The sequence below is a fragment of the Cavia porcellus genome, unplaced genomic scaffold (assembly GCF_034190915.1).
Source record: "Cavia porcellus strain 051 isolate PalLab524CR breed Dunkin Hartley unplaced genomic scaffold, mCavPor4.1 scaffold_28, whole genome shotgun sequence".
Taxonomy (NCBI): domain Eukaryota; kingdom Metazoa; phylum Chordata; class Mammalia; order Rodentia; family Caviidae; genus Cavia; species Cavia porcellus.
Window position 1 is genome coordinate 29,846,620 of NW_026947511.1, and position 19,256 is coordinate 29,865,875.

The following is a 19,256-nucleotide window of genomic DNA, read 5'->3' on the forward strand; positions in this document are numbered from 1 at the left end:
TCCCACAGAAGGCTCCACGGAGCACAGTGGGAAGCCACAGCCTCGTCCCCAGAGAGTAATGCTGAGGCCCGGGGTGGAGGCTTGATGACCTTTGAGGTGTGCAGCTTCCACATCCCACATCCCTCAGGACAGCCAGAGACCTTCCTGAGGACACTGTAGCGGCTCCTGCTCTGCTGTGGACTCCATTTCCCAGCAGCAGCAGCAGACTCGGCTGTAGGGGCCAGCACGCAGGGCCAGGAGGCGTAGAGGAAATTGCTAAGTGGTGGTGCACCCCTGTAATCCCAGCTACTTGTGAGGCTAAGGCAGGAAGATCACAAATTCAAGGCCAGCCAGGGAAACTTAGTGAGACCACCTCTCAAAATAAAGTAAAAGAGGCTGGGGGCATAGCTCAGTGCCAGAGCACTCTCCTAGCATGTGTGAGGTCCTGGTTCAATCCTGTGTACCACACGCACATGCACAATGATTTATTATAAATCATAAAGAGATTGGGTGCCTTGAGGTGCACATGACACACCCATGCCTTTGGCTGGTCCTGCCCCCTTTGGAGGGAACAGCCCAGGACAGAAATCAGCTCCAGGTCTCCAGGGAGCCCCACAGCTCCCTCCCACCCAGCAGAAACTCCGCAGACCTGTGTTTCCTGTACATCTGTGTCTCTCAGATTCACAAACCACACTCTACCTTGCCTCCTGCTCTGCTACTAAAAACAAGAGCCTGGTGACACGTGGCCAGGCTCCAGGCCGCGTCCCTCCTCTTCCTCTCACACTGTCATACCCATCCTCTTTCTTCCCCACAGCCCTGGGAGTCAAGGTCGCTGGGACACCAGCAGACTCAGGAAAGGGCAGGCTCCGGGTTCTGAAAGATGAATGGTCAGTTTCTGTTTACCCAAAGAGAGTTCCCGAAATTCATCCATGCAAATCCCCCACACCCACCCCGCCCAGGACCTCTCCAGCCAAGTTTTGGTTGAGGTCAAATGTAGACAGCTCTGTGGACAGCTGGGCCCTGGGTGAGCACTTGGGTTTGCATAGTGATTCTCGGTGCCTGGATGCGACAGTTCTGTGACACTGCTAGTGCGCTCAGAGCGGGAGCCTGTGGGCCTCTCCTTCCCTGACTGCTGTGTCCCCATCTGTGTCCTCCACTTGCCCTGCCCAGAACACCCCCCCCCCATCTCTCCCAGGTGCCCACCCGGCTACTGAGAGACTCCAGGCTGGCCCCAAGATGATGACCAGTCAGTCAGAGACCAAGACTGAGTTCTGAGGCTCCCTGGGCCTCAGACCCCATCATCAGTGCCACTGGGCCGGTTCTGTTGGGCCCACTCATCCCCAGCCCAGAACCAGGAGTCCGATGCTTGGTAGATGGGAATGGAGAGAATCCTGTCCTTCCTTGGTCCAGTCCTCCCAGTTACTGCGAGCTGCTGAGCAGGTCACACCCGTGCTCTGGGGGTCTGTCCCCATCTTCCACAGGAGGCAGGGGCCTGGGCCTCCCTACGGCTCCATGGGCAGCAGCACCGTGATGGCCACCCCAGCCCTTTCCCCCCAACGCAGGTCTTTCCACACCCTCCCGGAGCTCGAGAAAGATCCTCTGGTCCTGAAAGGTGGACAGTTAGCTCCTGTGGACAGAAGGTATGTCCTGAACTCTCCCCAGGAGTGAGAGACAGTGGACAGGACAGCAGCCTCAGCCCCTAAACCTCTTTCACACAGCCCTTTTTGCTGTGCACAACATACACACTTGTAAAAGAGAACCTTGAGTCTCCAGATGAGGAGCGAGAAAAATTACGCCTAATTGCACAATCCAGAAACGCCCACGGTCTTGGGTGGGGTCCCCTGCAGCTGAGCCTGAGATGAGGATTGCTGTAACGTGTGAAAAGTGTCCCCAGGGAAGGCCGGAAGGGGTGAGGACCAGGAAGAAAAAGCTGCCAGAAAAGTGACAGACACAGAGGCGACCTCCCTGGTCCTCGGAAGCTCTCAGCGCCCCTCACTGTCCCTAAGGCTGACCAGGAGAAGGCAGCTGCAATCATGAAGGGGCCGAGGGCTGACATACTGTTACAACCTCCTTATTTTTTTTTAATGCATATCAACTTTCACAAAACACTGTGTTTGTTACGGCATTTCTGACATCCCAGATGGTGGCCACTCCCCACCACTCTCCCTCCTTCCGCTTGCCCTCATTCCCTTCCTCTTGTCTAAAAATAGCCTGGCTTCCACTTTCGTGTCATCTTTGTGGTTTGTGTTGTATTAGATGCCATGTCTTAGGGAAAACATGCAATACTTGTTTTTCTGAGTCTGGTTTATTTCCCTTCGTATGATAGTCCCCGGCTCCATCCATTTTTCTGCAAATGACTTAGCTTTGTTCTGCTGTGTGGCTGACTACTGTGCCACTCTATTTATTTGCCGTGTTTCATTTGCTTTAGCTCCACATCGTGGCTATTGTGAATTATGCCACAACACAGGGGTGCAGCATGGCTGTAGCACCCTGACTTTAATTCCTTTGGCGGTACACCAAGTTGTGTGGTAGCGCGGTCATGGTAGATCTTCTTTTTTTCCCCTTCAAGACTGACCCTGGGTCTTCACAATGAACTACACGTCCCGATCTTTTATTTTTTATTTTGGGACAGCGTTTTCCTAAGTCAGTAAGCTACCCAGACTGGGCTTGAACCTGCGATCCTCCTGCCTCAACCTCTGGAGTACTGGGATTACAGGCATGCATCACTATGTCTGGCGAGGTAGTTCTGTTTTAAATTTTTTGAGGAACCTCCAAACTGATTTACATAGTGGCTGTGTTAATTTACATTCCCACCAGCAATGTAGAAGTATTCCCTTTTCCCTTTATCACTACCAGAATTAATTACTTTCAAAAAATTTTTTGAGACAGAGTGTCATTGTAAAGTCCAAGTTGGCATCCAGTTTGCCATCCTCCTATCTCAGCCTCCCAAGTGCTAGGATTACAGATATGTGTCACCCCCCCTGACACATGTATTCTTTTTATTGTGTTCTTGGTGATAGCTATTCTGATGGGTGGGTTGGAATTTCAACATGGTTTTGCTTTGCATTTCCCTAATCCACCGTTACATTTTAGCATCTGTCCTCCTAGATGTATTTTGACATTTAAATGGGCCGCTTTGTGGCACTTCTGCAGGCCCCAGCTCATTTTGTCTTCCTAACAGCCCAGCAGTGTCAGGGAGTCTGAGCGATTACAGTCATGTTACCATTTCATAGCAGAGTGGCTCGATGGCCCAGAGGAGCCACCAATTAGACTCTGGTCCCCACAGGATTAGTAGTGGAGCCGAGGGTAAGACAAAGCTCATTCTTTACTTGTTCATTCATTTTTGTTTTTGAGACAAGATCTTGCAAAGTAGTCCAGACTGGCCTTGAACTCACTGTGTAGCCCGAGTGGGCCTCAAACTCACAATGATTATCCTGCCTCAGCCTCCCAGGGTGCCGGAATTACAGGCGTGCACCACCACATTCTGTAAGAGAAGGTTCATTCTTAAGTAAGTGATGTTTGAGCACCCACCATGCTCAGGATGCTGTGCAAAGGGGAGGACATGGTGACCAGCGAAACAGCCTCAGTTCACCCAGCTGCCAGAGAGAGCTGTGACCATGTAAGCCGACCAGTGGCCACATTCCAGCCCCAGGCTCCGCTCGCCCTGACCTTGTACCCAACTCCGCAGGTGATCGTGTACGTGGAGGATGTCAACGACGAGCCCCCTGTGTTTGCACAGCAGCAGTACAGCCGCCTTGGGCTGCGCGAGACCGCAGGCATTGGCACATCCGTCATCGTTGTCCGAGCCTCGGACCGAGACACTGGTGAGGCCTGCAGAGAGCCCAGTGCTCAGAGAGCCACCCTCTGCTCCAGCCCAGGCTACATCCCCACCCCATCCCTATGCACCGGCCAGGCAGGGACCCTGGGAGTGCCTTGGTCACTCCCTGCCAGATGCCCAGGCCTGAGGAGGTCAGCATTATAGAAGCTGTACCGAGATCACGCTGGGCAAGTATAGATTTGTCCTCTCAGGACTGGCAGCTCCCTGTGAGCCTCTGGTGAGCGGCCTTGCAGGAAGGGGCTGAGATCCACTCCTCCCCGTGGTCCTGTACCTGGCCGCCTCCTGAGGGGCAGCACCCTTGGTGACCTACAGGATGCGGTAGCCCCAACCTCACTGAGAGTCCTGACCCCCAGAGGTAACCACAGTGCAGTGCCAAGTGGAGGAGTCCCGCCAAGAGGGGAGCTCTTCCAAGGTGCGCTGCCCACCCCCTCCTACTCGCCCTGGGCATCAGCTACCCTGCTGCTTCCCAACACTCCTCAGCATCCTCCCTTCACCTGTGGCCCAGCAGGGTGAGCAGTGTTCCTGGGCGATGCCCCGGTGCAGCACAGGGTACAGCACAGGTCACATATGTTGTGCATACAGTGGCCCTGTGGCTCCTCCCGGGTCAGCTAGCCCTTAGTGGGTGGCAGAAGGTATGGATGCCAGCCCCAGAGACAGAGTCTGTTCTGAGTCTTGAAAATGATTCCAAGGAAGGCTAGGATTTTCGGGGTGGTTTGATGCCTGTTCCCTTTTCCGCCTCCTGGGTAGGGGTGTCTGTGTATTTTGGTGAAGAGATCCCAGCTGTAGCCCCATTTGACTGGTGCATTCCAAGGCACGGGGCTTTGGGGTGCAGGGTAGGGAAAACAGAGCACAGTGTTCTTGGCACTGAAGCCCTTCCATCAGAGGGACCAAGTGACAGTGTGGTCACCTCTGAGGATCCACTTTGCCCAGAGCTTTCTAGATGTAAGCCCCCACTACAAGGGACTCTTTGTCCGAACCTCCAAGCTGGGGGCTTGAACTTGAACTTGAGGTCCCAGGAAGCAGAGCCTCTGGTGCCAAGACCGAGCCCCACAGTGGGGGTCAGCAGCATCCCGGACCTCGTCATCCATGTTGACCTTGACCCTGTCCTCTGCCACAGCTCCTGGGTTGATCTGGCCCATAAAGGTGGGGGCAGTTTGTACCAATCATGCTAGTCAGGACCTCTGCCATGTTCCCCGGGGATAGCCCTGCCCTGCCTGAGACCTCACAGCCTCCGTGTCCCCGCTGCAGGGGATGGCGGCCTGGTGAACTACCGCATCCTGTCGGGCGCAGAGGGCAAGTTTGAGATTGATGAGAGCACGGGGCTGATCACCACCGCAGACTACCTGGACTATGAGACCAAGACCAGCTACCTGATGAACGTGTCTGCCACCGACCAGGCCCCACCTTTCAACCAGGGCTTCTGCAGCGTCTACGTCACGCTGCTCAACGAGCTGGACGAAGCCGTGCAGTTCTCCAATGCCTCCTATGCAGCGGCCATCATGGAGAACCTGGCCCTGGGCACCGAGATCGTGCGGGTCCAAGCCTACTCCATCGACAACCTCAACCAGATCACCTATCGCTTTGACGCCCACACCAGCACCCAGGCCAAAGCCCTCTTCAAGATCGATGCCTACACAGTGAGTAGCAGACCCTGCATGCACTGCAAGCCTTCAGTCTGAGGACACTTACTGAGCGCCTTCTGTAGGCACAGCCCCTCTTCTTTCTCAGGCAGAGTTCTTCAGGTGGATCCCCCGTATTGTGTATCCTTTAGTATCTAGCTCTAACATGGTGCTGCTGCTCCCAGGCAATGTGGCCTCATATTGCTAAGCAACTAAAGTTGCTAAGTACCAAGGAAAATCCAACTGGTCTACTTCTGCATTCACGTCCATCACAGGACGCTTGGCCTCTAGACTTCAGTGTGTGTTGGACACCAGCTGAGTGTTCTGTGACTCCGTTCAATACCAAGACAGCTCCGCCAGGGGTTGCAGACAGAACCTGATGGGCGCCCAGCCCACGTGGTTTGACTTGAGCCACCCATAAGACAGCCCCACTGCCCCTCCTTGAATGTGGTTGATTCCTGAGAGTATCTCTCAGGGCCCACGCAACACTGTGCTTGCTATTGCTGATTTATTTCCAGAGTAATTTGAAAGGATATAAATGACGAGACACATCCCAGGGGATGTGGAGGAGGGGCTAGGGGCTTCTGTGCCCACTCCAGGCACGTGGCCCTCCCCTCAGAGCCTGTGGGGTTCAACAGTTTGCAAACTCCACCAGACATGCGGTTCAGAAAGTCATGGAGGCAGCCAGATGCGGTGGCTCATACCTGTAATCCCAGTCCTCGAGAGGCTGAGGCAGGAGGATCACTGTAAGTTGAGACCAGCCAACTCACAAAGTGAGTTGAAGGCCAGCCTGAACTGCATAGTGGAACCTTGTCTTAAAGACAAAAAAAAACTTATGCAGGCTTCAAGCACAAGCGCAATCAACTACTAACTCGGTCTCCAGTCCTCTCTCCACCCCAGAGGGAAAGTTCCAAGTTCTAATCATGGTTTAGTCTTTCTGGTGACTCGCCCTAACCTAAGAACCCACCAAGAATTGCTCGTTAGGGACAAAAGATCCTCCTATCACCCAGGAAATTCCAAGGAGTTGGGAACTCTGTCAGGAATCAGGGTTATAGACCAATTATTAGAACAAAACACTGTCCTAGTACCCTGTTTCCAGGAATCTACAAGAGTTTCAAGAGCTCTGTGCCAGCCACCAGGGGCAAAAAGCAAGTATATATATTTCTTCTTATTTCACAGTGTCCCAGAAAGCTATGTACAGTATCATAATTCCCTTTATGCCTTGGTTATTAGGAAGCTCAGACATAGATTTTGCCCTTCATTGCATACCTATCCTAAGCTAGGTGTCTGTTGTGGCTACCTCTTAGCTACTACTCGGCTTCTAATCCTCCATCTTTGCTTTAATGTGCCTTTTAACAGAAGTCTTTCTTTAAAAATAAGTAAGGTAGCTGGGCATGCTGCCGCACATCTGTAATCCCAGCACTTTGAGAAGCTGAGGCAAGAGGATTGCAAGTTTAACTGCTGCCTGGACAACGTGAACAAGCTCTTATCTCCAAAATACAAAGAGGGGTGGGGCTGTAGCTCCGTCCAAAGGCCCCGGGTTGAATCTGTAATATGGGAAAAAAGGGGGGCAAGGTATAAATGGCCAACATGCCAGGGGACCCTGGGAGCGAGCGATGAACAGACCCTTTCCGACCCTCGCAGGGTTTTCAGGCTGGGAGGAGATCAGAGCATTCTGGGGCCTGGGCAAGAGAAGGACCCCCCACAACTGGGAATCAGGGAGCGGGGGGGCATCCGAGCAGACATAGAGAGAGCAGCAGGATTCCAACCTCATGCGGAAGCTGTGCCAGGACAAGGGGGCAGACAGGTGTGCTCTGCCTGGGCATTGTGGTGACCTTCACTCACCCACTGGTCTCTCCCTGCAGGGCGTGATCACAGTCAAGGGCCCGGTGGACCGGGAGAAGGGCGACTTCTACACTTTGACAGTGGTGGCAGACGATGGTGGCCCCAAGGTGGACTCCACCGTGGTGAGTGGTTCTGGCTACGAGCCCGGGTTTCAGTCTGTGTCCACCCCGAGTGCTTCCAAACCCGCACCTCCCAGCCACCCAACACATAGGGGAGTGTCCAAGGGTCAGCAGTGGGCAAGGGTCAGGTCTTGCTAACCTAGGGACTGCACTTGACCACCACACCCCCCTCCCTGGGAAGCCTGGGCCCAAGATGAGACTATAGGGGTGGAGGGTGGCGTCTTCTACAGGCAGGGTGGTGGGACGGGGGGTGGAGTGGACAGCCACGTGCTAACCGTCTGCACCCCCTTCTCTCCTTTCCCTCTCCGGCCTCATTCACCACGTGCAGAAGGTGAGTACCATGGGCAGGGGTCCCTGCTGCTGGCCAGGCCCTGGCTGTCCTGGACCTCCTACCTCCCCTGACCACCAGAACACAGGGACAAGTGGGCAGGAAGTCTCCTGTCACACCCTTCCCAGCCTCCCAGGTCACCCACTGTTGTACTCAAAGTCTGCGCACCCTTGGGCACATTCCTTGCTCAGTCCCCATGAGAGGGATGGGGGTGCCCTGACAAAGGAGGAGCTAGAATATGCCAAGAGAGGGTCACGGGGGCCACCCCAGGTCTGCATCTCATGGCTGTGTAACACAAGCAGGCGGCCCAGCCTCTCAGTGCTCCCCCTCCTGGAGTCTAAAATGAGGGTCGAACCAGCAGGTCCACCTTCTCCAGAGGCTGTGAGGTGGTAGCTGCAGGCTTCTGGTAGGAAGCCTGTCATGATCCTGTCCCAGAGCTGGCCATGGCAGCAGTTGTGTTCTGCCCTGAGCCTTGGCTGTCACCTTTGTTCTCTTACTGTTGTGACCAAGGTGCATGTGGGGTGAGGTGCACAGTGCCAAAGTTCGGGGTGCTCAGGAAGGCCGCCGTAAGTCTCCACCCTGAGTCCCCAGCAGAGGCAGAGCAGCTGCACGCCTGGGGCTTGGGGACAGGTGGTCCCGAGGTCTCAGGTGCCACACAGGCTTCCAGGAAGGGGCCAGGCCTAAAGGGGGAGCAGGTGGGAGCTCAGGCTGCAGGCTGAGGCGAAGGTGGTCCAGGGAGGCCACCTGACAGGCCTCCTGGGCAGCAACCTGCCATGACTTTGAGACACAGCCACCCAGCAGGTCTGCTGGATCTCTGGAGCACACAGGAATCTTCCTCTCCCTGAGCGGTGGTCACAACCACACTGCCCCATGGCCTGAGTCCCTTCCATGTAGCTGAGGGGACGGAAGCCAGCTCAGTGTCCAGTCCGAGAGGTCAGCAGGGCTGCCTGGGGTCCCCAGCATTCCTGGAGGTGTCTGCTGCAGCTGCCCCCACCCGATGGTCCACAGACGAGCCCAGGGCCTAGGTCTGCTTCCTGGGCCCCAGGGGGAGACCAAGGGTTTTGCACCAGGTAGGTCTGGTCTGAGTCTTGCAGAGGCCAGGGACATGGGGTGGGGCGATCTTTCTGGCCCTAGCCTCGTGGTCTGCACAGTGACCCAGCTGCCACTTAGCCTCGGTGCATGAGGGGTTGAGGAGCAGCGACAGCAAAGGAAGTGGGTGTCCCCTGAGGCTGTGACGCCCCTCTGTGTGGCCGTCAAGGGCTTCCCACACACACCTCTGCAGGGGCCGTACTCCCACAGCCGCCCACCTCCTCCAGGAAGCAGAGCTACCCCCCATGCAGCCCCGGCTTCCTTCTGGAGCTTCTGGGCCTCTGCCCAGAGGTGCAGCCCTGTTACCTAGCTTCTGCCGAGGGACCAGGGTGGAGGTGGGGAGCAGCTCCACAGAGGTGGCACAGTTTCCTCTGTGAGCCTAGAAGCCAAACCGCAGCTCACCTCCACCTGACTCCGCCCTGTCCCAGCAGCGGGATGCTGCAACACACAGGAAGAGGGGCTGGGGCAGCCCTGCTGCAGGAGCTCCTGGGTCACACCTCAGGGCACGGCTGCTCGACATCTGTTCTTCCTTCTCGGCTCTCCCAACCCCGAATCAGGACTAGTAGTCATCACGACAAGGTCACTGACTGTGTACCAGGCCCAGGCTGCATTCTGGGGACAGTAGAAGCCAAATTCAGACACATCCCTGCCTCCAAAGTTAAATAGGGTCGAAGAAAAAATACAGAGGAAGCCATGGAATAGTGTGTCACAGTCATGTGTCATGCTCAGGGGATGTCAGGGAAACCAAAGAGGGCTTCCCTGAGGAACTGACTCAGGCTGAGGGTCTACAGGCTTCATTGGAATTAACACAGCCAAGAAGGAAGAGTGCCTCGGACAATGGGATCAGCATGTGCAAAGGCCCTGCAGTGTCAGGAAGTGTGGCAAGCTCAAACAAGCCATGGCAAGGATGAGGTAGTTTGGAGGGATGAACTCTCAGACACTTGTTGGGTTTTGCCTGAACAATAGTGCAGTAGGGGTTGCTGTCTGCATCACAGGGCAGCAGACCAGGGTTCGGGGGCTTTAGGGAACTAGCTCCCTGATTGGCATTCACCATGGATAGGCACAGTCTTGTCAAAGGAAGACATGCACATCTGCAGATAGGAAGAGAGGACTGGAGCCCGCAGTGCCGCCCTTAATTTGCCATTTGCCCAGTGATTCCTCCCAGCACCTTACTGCTACAGTGGTTCTTGTCCCAATTTTCAGCCAAGAAATGGAAAACCAGAGAGGTTGAGTAACTTGTTCTCCAAATATTTTTTTCCAAATACGCACGCAAGTTAGCTGAGATTTTTATTCGCCGTAGGGTGATGGAGAACCTTTTAGAGCTGTCAGTAATACCGATGGCCCACAGCAGCACTCGAGCCATAGGTTGCCACTGCTGCCCTATGGCCTGAACCACGTGAGGACGCAGCAGTGCTGCTGGGACCAAGTGACCCTAGGCCAGAGGGAGGCTGCGGAAGGCACTCCCCTGCAGGGCAAGGTCCAGGAGCCCGGCTCAGGGACAGAGAAGGGCGGGGTCAGCCTGGGGCGGGGAAGTGGGAGGAGACCTGGCCCTGCATCCCCCAAATCCGCCCACCTCCTCCCCACCCCCACTGGTGAATTCGGGCACTTGTGGTCCCAGACATAGCTGGGGCGGAGCTCACGTGAGTGTCTCCATTGGAGCTGAGCTGCAGATGTAAATTACAGGCTCCACGCATGCGCATGCGTGCAGTCTGGGTGTGGCTGGCATTCGTCAGACAGCTGGAAATTCACCTCCCTCCTGCTGGCCCTGTCAGCTCCCTCGAAGCCCATTTCCTCTTGTTAATCCAGAGGTTCCGGGAAGGCAGTATGTGGCCATCAGATGCGTTTTAAGCAGCCTACACAGGATTATCTTCTTTAATTTTTATGACTCACCAGCCAATTTCACTAGAAAATCTGAATTTCTTGTTTCTCTAGAAAAAAAAAACAGGAAGCTAGCATTCCCGGCTTCAGTGCCCCCGGCCAGGGACTGGCTCTTTCCATGTCCACCACTTCTGAGGGTCCCATGGGCCTCCTCCCTGCCCTCCTGGCCCAGCACCAAGGCTGTGCAACTCCAGCCCCATGATGCAAGGAGCAAGGACTCAAGGCCCTGCAGGCGGCCGTCCAGACCTGCCCGAGGGTCTGCTCCCTGCTGGACCCACAGCAGGACTGCAGCGCCTGCGGCCAGGTCCCTGAGCACGTTCACCCCCCAGGTCTACATCACCGTGCTGGACGAGAATGACAACAGCCCCCGCTTTGACTTCACCTCCGACTCAGCGGTCAGTGTGCCTGAGGACTGCCCCGTGGGCCAGAAAGTGGCCACTGTCAAGGCCCGGGACCCCGACGCAGGCAGCAATGGGCAGGTGGGCACCAAGTGAGATAGCTGGGAACTACTGTGTCAGTGGGGCTCCTCAGTGGTCATTCCTGTCACCAACCATGAACCCTCAGCTCATTCTCTTGGTCTCCAGAAGCTATCAGGGAAACCAAGGAAGGCTTCTCTAAGGAAGGGACTAAGGCTGAGATCAGGAAAATGCATGGAAATTAACGCAGCCAAGAGGAAAAGTGACTCATGCAGAAAGAGCAGCATGTGCAAGGGCCCTGTGGTCTGAGAAAGTGTGGCAAGCTCAAACAAGGTCATGGTGGGAGGTCCTGTCATGCTGACATCCCCAGGTTCAGGAATCTACCACGGGTGTGGCACTGCCTTGGTGGCCCTGTTACCCCTTCCTGAGGGCTTGAAGTGCCTTGACAGCAAAACTCTTTTCAAGCAGTCTTGCCAAACAGAGACCCCTGAAAGGGTATGCCTGGGAAGACCAAGCAGCCCTTTGGCCTGACCTGTCCCCAACCCTCCCTGACTCCCCTTCCCTGCCCCTCTCCTCTGACAGGTGGTCTTCTCCCTGGCCTCTGGCAACATCGCTGGGGCGTTTGAGATTGTCACCACCAACGACTCCATTGGTGAAGTGTTTGTGGCCAGGCCCCTGGACAGAGAAGAGCTGGACCACTATATCCTCAAGGTGACATGGGGTAGACTGCAGCTCTCAGTGCTAAGAACATAAGTGAGACTGACCGGGACAGATGACACAGGGGCAGGTCTGGATTCCTAGGCAGAAGAGCGACAGTGTCTGTGCCCACCTCTAAGAGCCAGGGAGAGCCTGGCCAGGGGACCTGGCAGTGCAGTGGCTATCCTATAAATGCAGTGTGACCTTGGGCAAGTTATTTCCTCTGCCTGGGCCTCAGTTTATCCATCAGCAGAATGGGCAGAAAACTATGTGGCCTGCCTCTGCTGAGATGGGAAACAGTTTTAGGTGCAAGAAGCCACAAAGGGCACCGTTAGTGCTGAGTTGCTATGACTAGGCGGTTGGTGATGGGGTGTCAGAGCGTTTGGGGCTGCCCCTTGCACAGGCCCATGGCCAGCTGGGAGCATTGGGTTCCCAGAGACAGCTCTGCCCATAGTTAGGTCTACTAAACAGATTATCTCTGTGGTGGTGCACACCTGTAATCCTAACCTTTGGGAAACTGATGCAGGAGGATTTCTACAAGTTCAAAGCCATCCTGGACTTGATGGCTAGTTCAAGCCTGGCCTGGACTACATAGCAAGACCCTGTTTTTAATGGATGGATAGATGAATGGATGGATGTATAGATGGATGGATGGATGGACAGATGGATATAAAAAAAAAAAAACAAAGAGAAAGAAAAAAATTATTCTGGTTTTTGTCCCCGTGTGCCAGAAGACAGCTCTGAGTACAGGACCAGAGGCTTTGAAAGCCGAAGGCAGACAGCAGAGTCAGATCTCAGTCCAAGGTCGCGGCGGGGGCTGCCGCACTGCAGAGTACAGGGAGGGGCCCAGCTGGGCAGTAACAACAGTGGTTCCAAAAGAGGCTCCTGTGTCTGACAAGATAGTAGCAAGGGTTATTTGCAACATGAGGTAGGAGGAGAGGTGTGGACAGAGGCCACCCCGGGCAGGGATGGGCAGTGCCTCTCTGCCCTCCCTGGTCCTTCCCACAGAGAACCAGCTCCTCCTCCGCTGTGCAGGTTGTGGCTTCTGACCGTGGCAGGCCTCCTCGGAAGAGGGACCACATTCTGCAGGTGACTGTCCTGGATGTCAACGACAACCCTCCGGTGATCGAGAGCCCCTTTGGATACAACGTCAGCGTGAACGAGGTGAGGGCAGCCAGGGCCTCCAGCTGGACATCCAGCATGGGCAGCAGCTGTGAGCTGACCACAGGGTACCTGTTTCAATGTCTGCCTGCCCTGCTGACCCCTCCGACCTCGGCTCATTCGTAATCGTTCCCCAGACACTTAGCCTGGGTGCTGGAATTCAGAATTTTTGAGGTGAGGGAGAAAAGGAAGAGAGAGAAAAAGAAAACAAGACAATATCGTTTCACAAGTTAGGAGCCGAGGTTCACTGAAAAGCCACTTTTTAAGTCAGTGTATTAGTTGGTCCTAAGCGTGAGCCACCAGGTCTGACATCTCCGCCTGGCACTGGTGGGCGCCACGCCGAGTGCGATGCTCAGGAAAGCTGGGGTGTGGGGTGGAGTCCAGCCCTGGCCAGCTGCCCGAGACTCAGACACTCTGGCATGCGGCTGTGTGCGTATTCCTTTCCTGCACCTCAATTTTCTTGTCTGCGAATGGGGCAACGGAACCGAACACACAAGATAGTGAGTTGTCACAGGACCCAGCACCTCATGGTGCCCACAGAGTGCCCACCCCCGGCACCCTCATCAGTTATTTTGTTTGTCACCTGCCGGAACAGGCCCGGAATCCAGAATGACCACGCCGCTGCTTCCCTTGCAGAATGTGGGCGGAGGCACCGTCGTAGTCCAGGTGAGGGCCACTGACCGTGACATCGGGATCAACAGTGTCCTGTCCTACTACATCACCGAGGGCAACCAGGACATGACCTTCCGCATGGACCGCATCAGCGGCGAGATCGCCACGCGGCCCGCCCCGCCCGACCGCGAGCGCCAGGGCTTTTACCACCTGGTGGTCACCGTGGAGGACGAGGGTACACCTACGCTGTCGGTGAGTGACAGGAGGCACAGGACGTGGGCAGGCCGGGGCTGCTCTGCCGTGCGGGGAATGGGTCACCATTGGCTACTCCAAGTCCGCTTCAGTGCCCTTTGCTCTCTCTGAGCAGCTCTGTGGCGCGGAGGCTGGCCTGACACAGGGCCAGCCCATGGGGTGGTTCCTCAGGAAAGTCCCCCTACATACCCTGTCCCCACATCATGTTGTTTGGGACACTGTTGTACCACGTCAGGGTTGGAAGGGACCTCAGTGTTTCAGTGGATGCCTGAATGAATGGGACCGCTGCCCTCAGCCAGCTCCAAGATTCACCAGGCTGAAGAAGGATGCGGGCCTGAGGGCCAGCTGGCAGCCCTAGGGCGGCTGTGGACAAGCCAAGTGACAGCCCTGTAGGGACCGGTGAGCGGTTGGAGTTAGAGCGCCATGAGCTGGCTGTGTGTTGATGAGGGTGTCACACCTCTCAGAATCTCATTCTTGTCATCTGCAGAAGGCAGATAGGATCTACCACAAGGTTGTTTGGGGGACCCCATTAGCTCATGTCTGTGATGCACTCGGAAAACTATGAGGAGGAGGAGGAGGAGGCTGTATCAACTGCTGTTATCGGTCACACTGCTACAAACCACATGCTGCCCAGAGATGTAACATAGCGGCCATTGGTCTCTCTGGAATTCTGAGGCTGGTGGTGCAGACCAGGCTCAGCCGGGTGGTTCTTCTGGTCTCAGCCAGGCTTCCTCCTTGTGGCCAGAGTGGGCACTCTGTGCCAACTGGCCATGTGCTTCTGGAGCTCAGCTGGCCATTGAGGGGGAGACAGGACCACTCCTCCTGAAGGGGAGCCCACACCTGTTCTCACGGCACTAGGAGGGGAGACAGTGCCAAGCCTGCAGCTGGCACAGAGTCCCTTCTGCAGCTTCTCTTGGTCACAGCAGGTCACAAGGCAGTGTAGATTCAAGATGCGGGGAGTTAAACTTAAGTGGTACAGGGCAGAGGGAGCAGATGGGTAAAGGTCGGAAACAGCATTGTAGCCTGGGGCCCTGGGGACCTGTGGGTGCCTCTCCTTGGTCATGACCCTGTGGGGGAAGGAGTTGAAGTAGCTCAGGTTGGGCTGTTTGACTAGGGCATCCCGGGGGAGGGGTAGAAATTGGGCCAAAAGTTCCAGGAAACCCCAGTTCTTAGAGTCAAAAAAAACAGGACTGGCTCGGTCCCATTGCTGCTGGTGTTCGCGCATCCTGTGGGTGGGGAGGAGCAGACTGATAGGATGCATAACTCCCCAGATGCAGGGATGAGGCAGGAAGGGTATCATTTATGGTGATGACATGGAGGGACCTGGTGATGTAAGTCTTCTGTGGCTGCACCCACCTTCAGGGTAAGGTGAATCATCTGGGTCATTTCCCCCAGCAGCGCTTAGAGATGTGTTTGGCTGCAAGTAACAGACACCTCACTGTGGCATCATAAATTAGAGTGCGTTTTCTCACATCAGACCTCCGGAGTGAATCGCAAATACTTCAGGCTCAGTTCCCATCTCATGATTGTACAACTGCTGCTGTAGCGCCAGCCATTATGTCAGGATTCTCTCAAGGCAGAAAGATGGAAAAAAGACACAGAGCTACACCAGTTACTTCTGCACCTGTACCAGGAGAGTGAAAGATTTCCCTGAACCAGCCTCCAGAGTTCTTGTATGTCTTGTATGTGGTCACATGGGCGTGCTGCCTACCTGGGAGGCTGGAAAAAATGACAGACAGAATTGTCACAATGGGTTCATTACTCTCAGGGCCAGATGTATTGTGGCTCCTAACAAGAGCAGGACTCTGTAAGTGAGGAAGAGGCAGAGGAAAGATTGGAGGGCACCAATAGCACTGCTGGCCACTCCTCCCATCCAGATGTAGGCCCACCCACACCGCGCCCCCACGGCCCTGGGCTACTCAGGAGGCAGACATCCAACACATAGATTCTAAGACCTAAGGTGTGGAGACCAAATGGGGTTTCCTGTTACTCCAGAGGAATGGGAATTAGAGACAGATGAACACACACTGGCCATCCAGAAAGATGGGCCGTGGGCCAAACAAGCCCTGCAAAACCTGGGGTTGGTCCCACAGCCAGAGTTCCCGGCTGCAGGCCAAGCCCTCTGCTGAGACCCCCCAGCGCCCACTCTCCCAGGCCTGCATCCGGAAGGGCCCAGCATGCTGGCTTCCTTGGTTGTCTCCAGTGCTGCTGTGAGGCCCGAACACCGTCGTGTCCCCAGGATGTGCGACAGGGCTCCCGAGGCTGGTGCCCAGGCAGCACGTATTCGGCCTCCTGAGCTGCCTCTGGCCTGGGCTTTCTGGACTACAACAAGCAGACAGCACCAGGAGCCTGTGTGAAAGGAGCTCCTGGGAGGAAAACAGTGATTCACAAAGAATGTGCCCCTCCTTGTCCCTGCTTCATTGAGTTAGAGAAAGGAATCTCTATTATTTGAATTTTGCAGGAGATACTTGAGTGAAAAAATATTAGTGATCACAGGATGTAGTTTGAGAAACGCAGTGGTTCCCAGAGAAGCCCCTTGCTCTGGTGGCCTCCTGCTCTTTGAGGACACACACGTCTGCTTTTGATGGTTCGTCCATTCTCTCATTCATTCTTATAGCCAGTGTTCCCCAGATGCCTGTTTGCCAGGCACCAGAGACACTGGAGAAGTGAAGACATCATGGTTCTGGCCTGAAGGAGGGCAGCTGAGAGGGACGGAGGCCATGAGGACACTCATGCGGGGCCTCCAGCAGCAGATGGGCACTTAGAGAGCTGGGAAGGCTTCCCGGAGGAGGTGGCTCCTGGCTAAGACATCAATGGGGAAGAAGCTGACCAGCAGGGGCCCAGCAGTCGGTACCTACCAGGATTGGCCACTGGCTCCAAGGAACACTGGACCCTTAAAGATTGGCTTCCCCTGGCCCAACCCTCACCTCGGGGCATTGAACCCTCCAGGACGTGTGTGTCCTTAAAGAGCAGGAGGCCACCAGAGCAAGGGGCTTCTCTGCCACTGAGATTTCCCTGGAGGGGTGTTTGAGGAAGGAAGAGGGTCCCAACCCTTCCTGAAGCAGCCAGAGCCACCAGATCAGCTGTGCTGAGACTCCAGGGAAGGTCATGATGTCTACTGGTGTGGGAGGTCCATGCTGCCTGCATGGATCTGTCTAGAGAAACCCCATAGGCTCCCACTTGACCCTGCATTACCATCTGCAGTGACCCTCCTGGTTACAAGCCGGCCCACGCTGGGCAGTCCAGCCCTCTCAGGAAACGGGGGATGCAGGAATCGTTCATGTGTTGATTTTGCTGAGGCCTGAGCTAGAGGCAGAGGCGGGTCGGCCCCTGGGCTGCCTCCCTGAGCCTTCGAGCTGGGGGCCAGCACAGGGGGTAGAATCAACGCTCTGATGTGATAAAGTGCTGGGCGCTCAAGCCAGAAATCAGGGAGCTTTGCCATCAGAGTCTTCATTACCCCCTTATCTTACAGGAGGAAACCTGACATTCTGAAGCCAAGAGCTTCCCCAAAGCCCAGAAAAATACTATAACTGAGCCCTCTCTCACCCTGTTTTTCTCCCTGGCCCCTCCCCCTATTTTCCTAAGAGCCGGACATTCCTGCCAGTAACCCAGCTGTCTCCACCCTGTGTCACTCCAGCCCAGAACAGAGGCTGCAAGAGGCATCCGGGCCAGGCCCAGGCCTGCCTCACAATGACGAACAATGCTGCTGGCCAGGGGAAATCACTGCACTGCTCTGGCCCTCTACCGAGCTCCAGGCCAAAGCAGGATGCCTGGACCGGGGGGTAGGGGGGTCTAAGTGGCCATGTAGGATCCTGTGGGCGGAAGGGCTGGCCCAGGGAGGAAGGACACAGAGGCAGCAGGGAGGCCAGAGCTGGGCCCCAGCCTTGGGCATCTGGGCAGGAGCTGGGGAGGGAAGGAGGGCCTGCCACAGGCATTGAAGCCGTAGGAAAGGCAGTCCCAGATAACAAACACTGACTTCTCAGGCTTGTGGGGAGGTCACCTGTACAGGCAGAATAAAGAAAAGCTCCAAAAAATAAAAAAAAAAAAGAAAAGCTCCCTCTCCTCGCTGCTGGTACACATGGCTTCAGCAACAGTGGCCCCATGATAATCTGTGAGTTGGGGACATGGCCCTGGGCAGCTCAGCTCCTGCTTTAGTGCAGAGGGTTTTTGTGCTGTTTAGCCTGCTCCTTCCTGCTGCTGTGCAAAACCTGTTTCCCCTGGCTGGAACTCAGGAATCTGTGCCTGCATGCCTGGACTTCTCCCACAGTATGGGCAGCCCAGAGCCTTGCCCGTGCCGTGCCGTGCCCTGCTTCGAGCAGAACATCCTGCAGCTGCTCAGACAATGCACATCCAGATGCCTGAGTTTTCCCATGAGCCCCTGGGTGGTCCCCGAGGGCTTTTCCCTTCCTGGTCCCCTGATGTAAGCAAGCAGAGTACATGGGCACTGTGCCAACTAGAGGTCCTGGCCACCCACCAGGGAGCCACTGCAGAAGGAGACTGCCTGCATGAGAAAGCTCAGATCAGACAGGACACAAATAGGAGCATTGGGTGTGGAGGGAAGGGAAATCATGGATTTAGGGGCAAAGGTTCATCTCTCAGGACTCTGGTGTGTGTTGCAAAGTGAAGGCCTTGCCTGGCCCTGACCTCTAATGCTAGTCAGTGAAGGGAAGGAGCACAGGCCTGGAAAGCAACAGACCCAAGCATTAACCACACCATTCACTTGTTTTGACAAAGCATAGGTCTTTCCCAATACATTAAATGAGGAAAATAAAGCCTCCTAGGATTGAGGGCAGGGAATCAAACAAATAACATAAGTGAGAGTTTTAGAAGCTATAGTCAAAGACACGGCACACAGACGGCCACTTCCTTTCCTATGCCCATGGCAGACATTGCTAGCTGATCCCAGTACTTTCTCACTAAGCCATATTAATATATCAGACTCTGTCTCAACATATGTTTCAGGAGGCCATATCTGTACACAAGAATTGAGAAACAAAATGAAATATCAGTCCCCCTGGCCTATACAAGCTTTGGTCATCATTGCTATAGAGGAGATCCCTCCAGGCCCAGAAGAATCTGCTAGGAACACAACATGGTAGTTTCTGGTCAAAAGCAGCCCTGAGTGATGTGAATGGTCCAAAAACAGAACCCTGACATCCTGGTTCAACCTGACACCCAGTAGCTGTGGATCAGTTATCAGCTCTGCAACCAGGTCCAAAGGCCTCATCCTCCCAGAACTCTGACGCAGCATTTGTAAGGAGTTGTAAGTAGCCATGCAAAGCAGGGGTGGTCTAGACAGTCAACCCTCTCTGTGAGCTGGGGCAGCAGCTGGGCTGGGTCTTTTATCAAGAGAGCTTTGCACCCAGCATCCTGGCAGATGCTCGGTTCCTCTTTTGTCTATTGCAGTCCCAGAGCAATTCTCAG

At 55.2% G+C, this 19,256-nt stretch overlaps 1 protein-coding gene across 12 annotated transcripts in view; it reads left to right on the forward strand.

Annotated features, from left to right (window-relative positions):
- Cdh23 (cadherin related 23) overlaps window positions 1-19,256 on the forward strand; it is a 374,671-nt gene that overhangs the window by 296,187 nt on the left and 59,228 nt on the right. For 8 of the 12 annotated variants that reach the window (XM_063238627.1, XM_063238629.1, XM_063238628.1 and 5 more), the window contains 7 exons: window positions 3,668-3,803; window positions 5,066-5,454; window positions 7,302-7,403; window positions 11,025-11,174; window positions 11,694-11,822; window positions 12,843-12,971; window positions 13,605-13,832. In XM_063238627.1, coding sequence (XP_063094697.1) covers window positions 3,668-3,803; window positions 5,066-5,454; window positions 7,302-7,403; window positions 11,025-11,174; window positions 11,694-11,822; window positions 12,843-12,971; window positions 13,605-13,832 — 1,263 coding nt within the window. Of the gene's footprint in view, window positions 1-3,667; window positions 3,804-5,065; window positions 5,455-7,301; window positions 7,404-7,728; window positions 8,122-11,024; window positions 11,175-11,693; window positions 11,823-12,842; window positions 12,972-13,604; window positions 13,833-15,309; window positions 15,493-17,304; window positions 17,885-19,256 lie in introns of those variants that run through there. The other 4 variants (XM_063238639.1, XM_063238638.1, XM_063238635.1 and 1 more) reach the window with 4 other exon arrangements.